This window comes from Megalobrama amblycephala, linkage group LG4 (assembly GCF_018812025.1).
Source record: "Megalobrama amblycephala isolate DHTTF-2021 linkage group LG4, ASM1881202v1, whole genome shotgun sequence".
Classification (NCBI taxonomy): Eukaryota; Metazoa; Chordata; class Actinopteri; order Cypriniformes; family Xenocyprididae; genus Megalobrama; species Megalobrama amblycephala.
In genome coordinates, this window is record NC_063047.1 from 10,569,662 (window position 1) to 10,581,099 (window position 11,438).

Here is an 11,438-nt window from a genome sequence, read left to right on the forward strand (position 1 = left end):
TCAAGAAACTGGCTAAAGCATAAAAAATGTGCTTTCCACAGATTTCCCCCATTTTGTTTGCTGTACTTTGACCAGACAACTGCTAAATACACAATTTCATACAGAAATGATCAGGACTTGGTGGTGTAATCTGAGACACCTTATTCCTAATTCAATACAGTGTTATTTTGGTTTTATTCATATACTAATACAGTATTTTGTTGCATGCTTCTTTTTATTTCAGCTTTATTTCAATTACCAACATTTTTTAAAACAGTTTTAACACCGATTTATTGACATTCACATGAACTTTAAAAAGTTTACGTAAATGCTTTAGTCTGACTTAAATTTTATGGCAAATTTTTGAAAAAAAAAAAAAAGACCTAGTTAATGTGATTGTACACAGCTTCGTCCAGCATTAATACACTTTATTCAAGCTATAGTTGACTGAAAGACATAGGTGATGCATAACATGCATTTAATCTTTCAAATATTCCATTACATGTTGATTCATGTATACTTGGACAGACTGCAGGCTGACATACATAACCTGCTCTAGCTCAATTATAACTGCACGTAAATTTAGTAAATCTGTAGCATCCCTACATGAACAAAACACATCATTCATTGTCTAGATCCAGATACTGCAGGTGTTTTATTGCTGTAGATTAGCTGTATTGTAGCACCACTGGAGTGATGACGACTGATTCCATTAGTGTCAATACATTTTATTTGTCAATAATGTTAATGTATAAGCAAATGTTAGATTATAGAGCATATTCTATATCACTCATTACATGATTAGATAGTGTCATTTTTAACAAGCCCAAGGAAGTTCAAGTAAAGACAGAACTCTGTACATAAAACCCCGAGGCTAGAAAGACTCGCCTCAATTTCCCTCCGCATCAAGATGATGCAGGCAGAATCCCAGTAACATCACAACGCTTTCGTCATGTTCTGCTCAGTTGCAGAGTTCTCCAACATATAGCTCATACAGTAAAAGCCCTAATATGTCTCTAACCTGTATTAATGCTTCACTAGTCTTCATAAATGTATTAATATAATACCAGTATCAAACAGTTTTAGTGATTAAAAGCTTCTTCCATCCACCCAGCCAGCTTGTAGCAGCAAAGTGAATGTTAGTGTGTGAATTTACATCAGTTGTGCATCACTGCAAGTAACATGAGAACCACGTGACACACTCACATGGTGTGAGGCTATCTACATTTCTCAAAGCTGTCAAGCACTTATACAAAGGTTTGAACAGGTGTGATGGAGCGCGTAGGAGACCCCGCCCTCTCGGAGGATGTCGAGGCCGTACGATTGGCCGCCTCGCGCTGTAACTCTTCCACCCTCTTCTGAAGCTCTGCCCGTTTTGCAAGCAGCTCTTTGTAGCGCTGATGGACCGGCTCCTGAAATACATTTTTAATCAAACAGTGACTCAAGACAGCACAAGCCATTTTAAAATCCATTATAAACTATAATGTTACCTAAAAGGTCATACATTTAGGTGATGGATAATAAAAATCCAAATTACATCACCATTTTTGGTAACACTTTTTATGAAGACCATGCTTATAATGAATTATAGCTCCATTTATACTTATTTATAAGTATAACCATTTTATAAACATTTATAAATTAAGACCTATACTGCATTATAAGAACAGTTATAGTTATAAGTAGTTATAAAAATAATATAAATGTAAGTCATGCATTTTCTTTTTCAATGCACATGTTCATAATCCATTATACACTGATTTATAATTATTACAGTTTTTCTCAATTGCTAAAACATAATTTCTGAAACCTTGCTCCATTTTCTGAAACCATTGAACACAAAACCTCATCTTCAAACACTATTTACAAAACCTGACTCCTCTTGCAAAATGAAACTTTCGCCTCAAAACAGTTTTTACCTGTGTTCAAAATCAAGCACTGCTCTCAAATCATAAACAATGTGATCAAAATGATATACACTATCAAGCAGTCAGTAAACAATACACCAAAAAACAGAAAACACATTGTTCAAAACATATAGTTCTCAGGGAGAAGTACATTTTTAATCTCAAAACAAATGTAATATTTCTCTGTCATTGTCTTTTGATGAACGAAAACATATTCAAAGTAGTTCAAAATTGATCAGAAATTACTACTCTGTTTTTCTTCCTCCTCCTCTTCCTCCTCCTCCTCTTCCTCTTTCTTGCCCTCCTCCTCCTCCTCCTCATCGCCCACCTCACACACGCACTCATCCTCATCCTCTCACATTGTTTCTTCAATCCATTCTCAGACTTTCTCCTTCCCACCTTCAACAATCTGTTTGCTCTCTGAACTGGCTCATATTGATTGTGTTGTGTCACATCATTTGAAAAAAGTCAAACATCAATTTTGAGTGGTTGTGTTCAATCAGTGACATGTGTTCTTTATTTGTATTTGATTGTTGCCACTTGTGTTTACCAGTATGGATGACATGTGCATTAGCGTGCAGAATGTGTTTTGAGAATGAGAATGAGAATGCGTTTAGTGTTTTGCTGAAAAGTCTAAGTGAGATCTGCAAATTGTGTTTTACCATGTGAAATGGTTTAAGGTATTGACAACAGGCTGCACAATTAGCTAAATGAGGTCAGGCAACTGAGAACTTTGTTCAGCCAATGGGTTTCAGTGTTTTAGCAATTGAGAAAAACTGTAATTAGTCAGTCGTATGGTTCCATGAATGTATTTATAAAGATGCAACCTGCATTGCTATAATGTTATTATATTATAGTTACAATGACTTTTTAGTAATTCAGATTTATTTCTGTCAAATAAGTGAATATATTGTTATTAATAACTGTGTTGTGTTCTTATAAATGCTTATTATGAGTAATAATACAGTTACTAATCTCTATAAATGCATCATTGATGGCTTTAAGAAAAGTGAAAACACAGGATGCAATTTTCCTAAAGCAAATGTTAAGAAATCATGAAGATGTGCTCATTATACATTTTAAGTTGTTTACTTGTAAGTGTAACTAATTAACAATAATTCCTGTAATAAATGAATGGGAAAAAAACAGATATCAATACAAACAGTTGAATAAAAAAATGTAATGTTGCATACTAGCAAAACACTGCAACAATTCCAAACTGCTATAAAGCAATACCATTTGGCTGAGGAGATAAAGATTTTAACAAATCAAAATTAGTATACCATTCATGTCCTCTAATGCAAACATTATCTGTTAAAGACATAATTATTAATAACTAATTGGTACAGCAAACAAGTGTGTCTGGAACTGTTTTATAATTGATCATTTATAAATCAGTGTATAATGGATTATGAACATGCACATTGAAAAATCAAATGCATGGCTTATAAGTAATTATGAAAATAATATAAATGTAACTTTCTGTTCTTATAACGCAGTATAGGTCTCAATGCATCTTTATAAATATATTTATAGAATAGTAATACGTACTTATAAAGTATAAATTGGGCTATAATTCATTATAAGCATGGTCTTCATAGAAAGAGTTACCCAATTGGTTTTTGCTAGAGTCATATTTATTGACAATCCCCCCCCAAAAAAAGAAGTTGGGTTTAAAGATGGAAGGATCTAGTTCTGTTAGGTAAACCAACAGATAGTGGCAGACACCTCTCGTACACAAATAATTATCTTTTAAATATCAGAAGAATGTGATAACATGTTATCTGGCAGAATCAGAGAATAAACCTGCACACGCACATTCCTTAAAAAACTATTCACATGTGTACCTGTGGCCGCATGCGAGGATTCCAGCGTATGTAGTAGGAGACCCAGAGCTGGAGGTGTCGTATACCGACGGTGGGGAAGAGCACGTGGGAGGGGTAGTGTACATAGAGAGGATTCACAAACTCCTCTAGCTGACTGTTCACAAATGACCATACAGACACAGTGCGCTTTGGGACTTCCTAAACACAAAAACAGACAGTCCCTTAGACCCAAAGTTATATATGCTGCTTATAAATAAACATGTATTTTTTTTTTAAGTTTTGAAATGAGCCTTATTGTGGCCAAAACACAATGACAAAGGTTCATTCGCTGCAAGTTTGCTTTGGATAATAGCATCTACCAAATTATGTCCTGATCCATTAAACATTCCTATTCTTACTGTGTAAATGAGATGCATACAAAGTGTGCAAACATTTATGCCTAAGAAGAGGCTCGCTCTCACCTCTTTGAGTCTTTGCTGCTCACTGTTACACAGAAATGTGCCAAAAAGGCAGCTGTAGAGGTGATCAAGTATTGTTATGAGGAAATTCTCATTGAACTCGAAAGCTGCAGGAAACTACAAACACAAACATTTATTACTTATACAGAGACAGATCATAGCAATACACTGAAGACAAAGGCAGGCTAACCGATGGAACTGTGGGGTGTTTTGCACTAACCTGTCTTGTCATCTGCCAGACACAGTCAATAAACTGCAGGAAGATAGGAGAGCGATCTGCATCTGTGTGATTCTTATCACCATGACCCACTCGCTATATACACAAAAATAAGCATATATTGTATTCATGAACAAATTGACTTAAAATAATTACAAAACATGGATTGATTTGTTTTTTAATGTTATTATTTCAATATTTGACATACTTCTGTATTTATAAAATACCGTTCAAAACTTTGGGGGCAGTAAGATTTTTTTTTATATTTTTGAATGAATATTTTTGAAATGAAGTCTCTTATGCTAACTAAGGCTGCATTTATTTTGATCAGTAAAACAGTAATATTGTGAAATATTATTACAATTTAAAATAACAGTCCATTTTAAAATATTTTAAAATGCCATTTATTCCTGTGACAGCAATGGTGAATTTTCAGCATCATTACTCCAGTCTTCAGTGTCACATGATCCTTCAGAAATCATTCTAATATGTTGATTTGGTGCTAATAAAAAACTTTTTATCCTTATTATCAATGTTAGAAACAGTCATGCTGCTTAATAGTTTTTTGGAAACTGATTTTTTCATTACTCTCTGATGAATAGAAAGTAAAAAAAAAAAAGTTTTTATTTCAAATAGAAATCTTTTGTAAAATTTACTGTCCCTTTTGTCCTTTCTTGAAAAAAGTATTAATTTCTTTAAATATATATATATATATATATATATATATATATATATATATATATTGCTGACCCCAAACTTTTGAATGGTAATGTACATATTATGTTTTTGTAATCTTTCAAAAGTTTTGATATTTGCTAGTGCGTAGCACCGGTGTTATGTCTTCTGTTCATTATTGCTGTTTATAGTGCTGAGGATGTCTAACCATTTATAACTACGTATTATATACTGTAAAGGACTAAAAATAGCAATTAATTAATTCATGTGATATTTGAAAATAAAACCATTTTACTTCATTGGGACAGGCAAAATAAAATTTCTGGAGTAGCTGTGCAGCACATAAAATAGATTTTGTCCATCTAATATAACAGTGTGTGCCCAGTGTAGACACCAGTGCACTTATACAGTGCACTATGAAGCATTCAGTATGTAGTAAATAGTGAATGAGTTAACAAGTGAGCAATTTGGGATACAGCAAACATTTTATCCCCTTACAGTCTTACTTGTTGTTGTCATGTAAGTTGACTGACCTGTTGGAAGCGGTGTCCAAAGCTGAGCCACTCTTTCTCCAGCAGTATCTGAAAGCCTCGTATGGTTCTGTAATGAGAATCCAGCATTATCAGGGCCAGTGAGGTCAGCTGAGCAGTTCTGTCCCAGCCGTCACTGCAATGAACCACCACTGAGGTTTTCCCAGACTCCACCTTATCAGCTATCCTTAAAGCTCCTGCCAGAATCAACTATCACACACACACCACACAATCAGTGCCATCTTAATCATCCTCATGTTTCTTAACATGTGAGAAACATTATGAAGAGATCACTCTTGTCTCACCTTAATATGCTCCAGCCAGTGTGTGGACTCGAGGTTGGACAGCCAATGAGATTCTTCAATGTTGGGATAGACGACCTCCTTCAGTTTCCGAAGTGACTCGCGCATTACATGAATGTTGTGGATATCCAGAAACACCAGTTCTGCATTCTGATAAGCATCTTCGCTCTCATACCCACCTCCTTTCATCTAAAACACATATGGACACAAACTGTCAAAAGTTTCCCTTTCATTTAAAACACACGCTTGAAAAGAATGAGTGTTTACCTTGTTAGCTGCAGCATTCACACTGGGTCTGGCATCAAATATGAATAGTTTGTGTGATTGTGCGTTTGCATCCATGATGGCCTGAAGGAGTTTCTCGTCTTCTTTGCAGCGCCGACCATTCTGACCTACCATCGGCTGACTGGACCGAACTACTGCAGCCTGACTCTCTGGGTGGATCCATGACAGAACCTAAACCGGAACGAACCAGTAGCTTCAGTGATGAGGCTCGAGGATGAATTATTGCTCACGCACAAACTGAAGTAAGAAGATTCAGAAGATTCAGAAATGTCTCATGACACTGACCGGAAAGCGTCCTTTGGCCCTGAAGCTGGAGACGCGCCGCAGTTCCTCGTCAGTGATGGTTACCGGCACAACTAGCGTCGCTGGATATGAATCACACAGCTCGTAGTGATCATTTACTTTGGAGATCCTCCAGCTCTCATTCGGGAGACCCTACATACAAATTTGTATTTTTTTTTTCAATCACAGTATTCTGCAGTGAAATATTTTTGTATAATGACCCTTTCAAATTTTCAAAAGTTCAAATTTTACAAAATACATATAAATAATACATGTATTAATATTATTAACCAATATTATTATTATATAATTACTAAGTTAAACAAACATTAATACTGAATATTTAATTAATTTTATTATTCATTTTTATTTATATTAATTTATTTCTACTAATTTGTTTATTTGATAAGTAGCTGTGTAATACATGGGAGAATGTAAACTCAGCCATTATTGCAAAACAAACCTTTTTAGGGTGATACAAGCCGCTTCTGCTTTACATTAAAGTCCTGATCACTCTTAAGGGGTTTATTTTGCAATAAAGACAGGATGACTGTATATTACCACCTTGCATATAACAAAAAAAAAAAAACAACAACAAATGAATAAACACACACTGTACCTGTCTCTTGTATTCAGCCAGTGGATCATACACCCTCCATCCATTCTCAGGAAACACCTGCTTATACTCAAATGCAAAGAGGGACTAAACAAAGAGAAAGGAGGGAGACAGACAGAGAAATTATGAGCACTAATAACTTCTAGGCTGATGCTGAATCAGTTGAATTAGGTATATTATTTACACTATACTATATGCTGTACTAATATATAATCTATGTCTACTTATGTTTCTCACCATGTTGTTTGACACTGGAAAAGCAAACTTCATCAGAACCTCAAACACTGATTTCTTTAGTGAGTCCTCAGGTTCCTTGTGCACAAAACGCAGGTTCCTCATATCCTATAAGACACATGTACATTGACCAAACATGCAAAGAAAAAAAAAAATATATATATATATATATATATATATATATATATATATATATATATATATATATATATATATATATATATATATATATATATTTATATATAGCTGCGAACAGCAATTAACAGGGCTCCAGTGCTTTGAGGTGTTTAAGCACATGTGTAAAAAGGTATTATGTTTTAATTAGCAAGCCCGTAACCATCTCGATCATAGATGGAAAAGGCAATTAACCATAGGAAATATATATGGTTTTTAAAGCTTTTTAACAGTTGATTTTTGAAATAATCTCCAATATTTAATGATTAATTCCATGGACAGTAGCCGTCATAGAGGCAAAGTTGCTCAGAATGAGGAGGTCTACCATGTGGTATGAATTTCGTGGATGTGTGTGAAAAATCGTGTGATATACAATCCTTTACACACATGAAAAACGTGAAGGCGCCCCCCAGGGGCCGATTTCTCTTGAATTTCTCACAGGCCTCTAGGACCGCGAGTCAAATATCCTTGAATTTTTTTGCAATCGGCCTCTGTTAACCTTGTCTGATAGCTGCTCAAATTTCATCGAGCTCCGCGAATGTCCTTAAATGCAGTCTAGGCACCTTGGACAAAGACACCGCATGCCAATTTTCAAGTCAATCAGACTTCGGGTTGCGTAGTAAAAGTAGCTCCCCCCACTTTGAACTTTTTGGCAGCCCTTAGGAGACAGTGAATCGAAATTTTAACTTTATTTGATAATTACTGACAATCAGACTACAGAGAATCTTACTGCACTGGTTTGGTTCCGATCGGACCAAAAACCTAGGATTCCAATGATATAAGACACTTGAGCCTACGGCCAACGGTTTAGGAGTTATGAGCGACTTCGTACTTTTCACTGCTGTAGCGCCCCCAAAAGACCGATCAGGGCAAGCCTTGGTGATGTTGTAAGTGGTGTGCGTACTACCAACCCTCAAAGTTTCAAGTCTCTACGACTTAAGGTTTGATCTGCACAATCGTTTTTAGGGGAGAATGTTGATCCTTGGAAATTTTAACAATTACAATAGGGTTTTAGCGCTACGTGCTTGAACTCCTAATAAATAATGTATCAGGGGCCAGGGCTCAACAGTAGGCTAAGGGTTTTTCTGCTGGCCAGTTTCCTGCCCTGCCAACATTTTCAATTCCGAAAACTCAGTTACAGAAACTAATTTTCAAGTTATATCAGTGTTATTTAATATTATTTATACACTAAGGCTGTGTTGTCCACCAAAGCATTTTTTCCAGTTGCTAGCATACTTTTTCAATTGTTTTCAATGGGAACGCCGCGTTTTTAAAACGCCAGGAGCGTAGCGAGGCGCTGAGCGTGTTTTTCACGCTCAAGCGCCGAGAGCTCTGCGTTTTTTACTGGTCGCCTCGAGTTGAAGAATGTTCAACTTTGAGTAAAACGCTGCGCTCATCACTGTCACTTTTTAGCCAGCCGTCCAATCAGAGTGGAGGAGGGGCGGGACAAATACTACACCGGCCAACCGTCACAACATTCTTGCTGTACAACAACATCAACAAACAGAGAACGGAATAAAATGAATGAGAAATTAATATTGCTGCTCTCCGAAAATACATAGCACAGTAATTTCACATTATGTCAACATTTTTAGTCTGAAACAAATTACCTGCTAAATCAGTTATAAGTAACAGTGCCAAGGATATTCCGTATCATAGCAAAAAAGCGTCTCAACAGAAAAAAACGCTGCGCAGCTGAAGCGCTCTCAAGCGCTCACAGATAGGCATTTTAAGCAGAGCACCTAGCGTTTTCAGCTGGCTAAAAACGCTCTGGTGGACACACAGCCAACATTAATTGTTAGTATTTTAAAGTAGCCTTTATTTTTATATTTTCAGTGATTATTATTAGTTTTTTATTTCTATTTAGCTTGAAATTATTTTTATTTCAGTTTTAGTCATTTTTGTACTCAAACATTTTATTTCAACATTTCTAATATTTTTTTTTAGTTTTTTTTTATTCATTTTTTATTCAATAATTATATTTTATTTCAGCTTTATTTCAATTAGTGATTTTGTTAGGATATAGATATAGTTAAATGTTAAGTTTTCTTCACAAAAACAAAATATTTTTTATTTTTTAAGAAACTTTTTTTTAAAAAAACACACAAACCTTGCAGACGAGGACGTATGAGGCATCTCCTCTACTAGTTGCTGCTCCGATCTTCTCTACTCTGCTCAAAACTCCCAGTGGCAGATCTAAACCAAACACCGGCTCCTAACAAACAAACAAGGTGACTAAAAATTAAGTCTTTAGTTTAGAAATTCTCTCCAGAAGTACAGAAACAGCATGTGTGCATGGCTATTACCCTGTCAGTGCACCTGAAGAACAGTCTGTAGTTAGTGACGGTCAGAGATCCTCTAGCAGGCCCAATGAATGGACAAATGTAAGTCACATCTTTAGCTGTGGACAAACACACAATAAAAACATAAATTAAAACCATCAGAATGGAGATGTACAGCAGTCAGTATAATGTACTACAATTACCGGCATCCTGAACCAGTTCCTCTGCCAGAAGAGGAAGTTCGCCTTTACTGGGGTCTTTATAGACCTGCACACACACAAAAAAAAACTTGAAATCAATGGACATGAACTTTGACTTTATACAGAACATATGCACACATTCACACTTTAATACCTTTTCAAATGCCATTCCTTTACTCTGTAAGGAAAAACAATAACAGATGAGATGGATAGCAACAGTTTAGAACATACAGCAGTTTTAAGTACAGAATAGAAAGTGCTGGGCTGAACTTTGGTTCTGACTGACCCGCAGCTCTGTGTCTGAAACTTTGGCGACACTTGAACGGTCAGAGCGGGTCGTGGTGGAGCTGAAAGGACATTAGAGGATGAAAACGGATTAAAGCACACCTATGAGCTTTACTCATGATCTTAAAAGGCCGGTTCAGCCAGAAATTAACACTCTTTAATCTTTTACTCACCCTCAACTTTATGACTTTATTTCGTCAATGAAACGTTCAGTGCAGAATGTTAGAGACTGAGAGTCATCACTCACTATCTTTACATCTTTTTACTGTACAATAAAAATGAGTTGTGTCATACGTGTTTGGAGCAAAATTAGGATGAGTAAATGATCGCAGAATTTTAATTTCTGGGTGAACTATCCCTTCTGACAGAGAAGTGATGACAGTTAGCGGCTGCGCTTGTCAGGAAGCTTCAAAATATTGTATTTAAAGAGTGTGTTTTCTGTTGATACGTTACCTGCTCAGCGACTCCACACTGTCCACACTGCCGCTCTCCTCCATCCTGAAACAAACCGAACCGAACCGCGGCACTTATAAAGTCGTAATGTTTACTAAACTCTATTAATTTAGTGATTGTTCAGTGCGGAAATTCAGTGAACACAAACAGCGGAAGCTGCCATGTCTTCCCACAATTCCTCTAGGTGGGGCTGGTCGTGCGCGCTCGCGCGTTTGTGCCAGTGTGCTTGTGCGCGTTTTTGGGTCACCTTGTGGAGACCTTTGGAAAGTGAAATACTACTAGTCAAAAGAATGTCCTCTGTTTTTTAAAAAAATACCTTAATGTTTGGGGCTTACATTTTTGATGAAAAGTCAAATTTGAGGAAAACGGTTTATGAGTGGACTAAAAATGCCTTATTTAATATTAAAGGATGCTGGGATTAGGCATATTAAAATTATGCATTGCTGATTAAAGTCCTTTCCACTAATGAGTCATAGTCAGCTTAAAGGGTTAGTTCACCCAAAAATGAAAATAATGTCATTGATTACTCGCCCTCATACCATACCACACCTTTGTTAATCTTAAAAACACAAATTAAGATTGTATCCTCAGATAATTAGAAATTAAAGCAATCTACATTCTCATTATGTGCCATTACCACCTGTAGAGGGAAAAGCAATTAGTTTTTTTCAACTGATTACAGACATTTTCAAAACTTAAAAATGTCAAAATGTCAACACAGAAAATGCAAAAT

At 35.9% G+C, this 11,438-nt stretch overlaps 1 protein-coding gene across 1 annotated transcript; it reads right to left on the reverse strand.

Moving 5' to 3' along the window:
- Positions 1–390: 390 nt before the first annotated feature.
- Positions 391–10,951, reverse strand: mtmr2 (myotubularin related protein 2). The gene is made up of 16 exons (XM_048187412.1): positions 10,706–10,951; positions 10,254–10,314; positions 10,122–10,145; positions 9,971–10,034; positions 9,792–9,886; positions 9,596–9,700; positions 7,315–7,419; positions 7,081–7,164; positions 6,465–6,614; positions 6,162–6,350; positions 5,898–6,083; positions 5,596–5,802; positions 4,391–4,483; positions 4,174–4,287; positions 3,734–3,910; positions 391–1,391 (listed from the first exon to the last, which is right to left on the reverse strand). Exons 1-16 carry the CDS (start codon positions 10,747–10,749, stop codon positions 1,227–1,229), a joined length of 1,863 nt encoding a protein of 620 aa, XP_048043369.1. The 5' UTR covers positions 10,750–10,951; the 3' UTR covers positions 391–1,226.
- Positions 10,952–11,438: the final 487 nt, after the last annotated feature.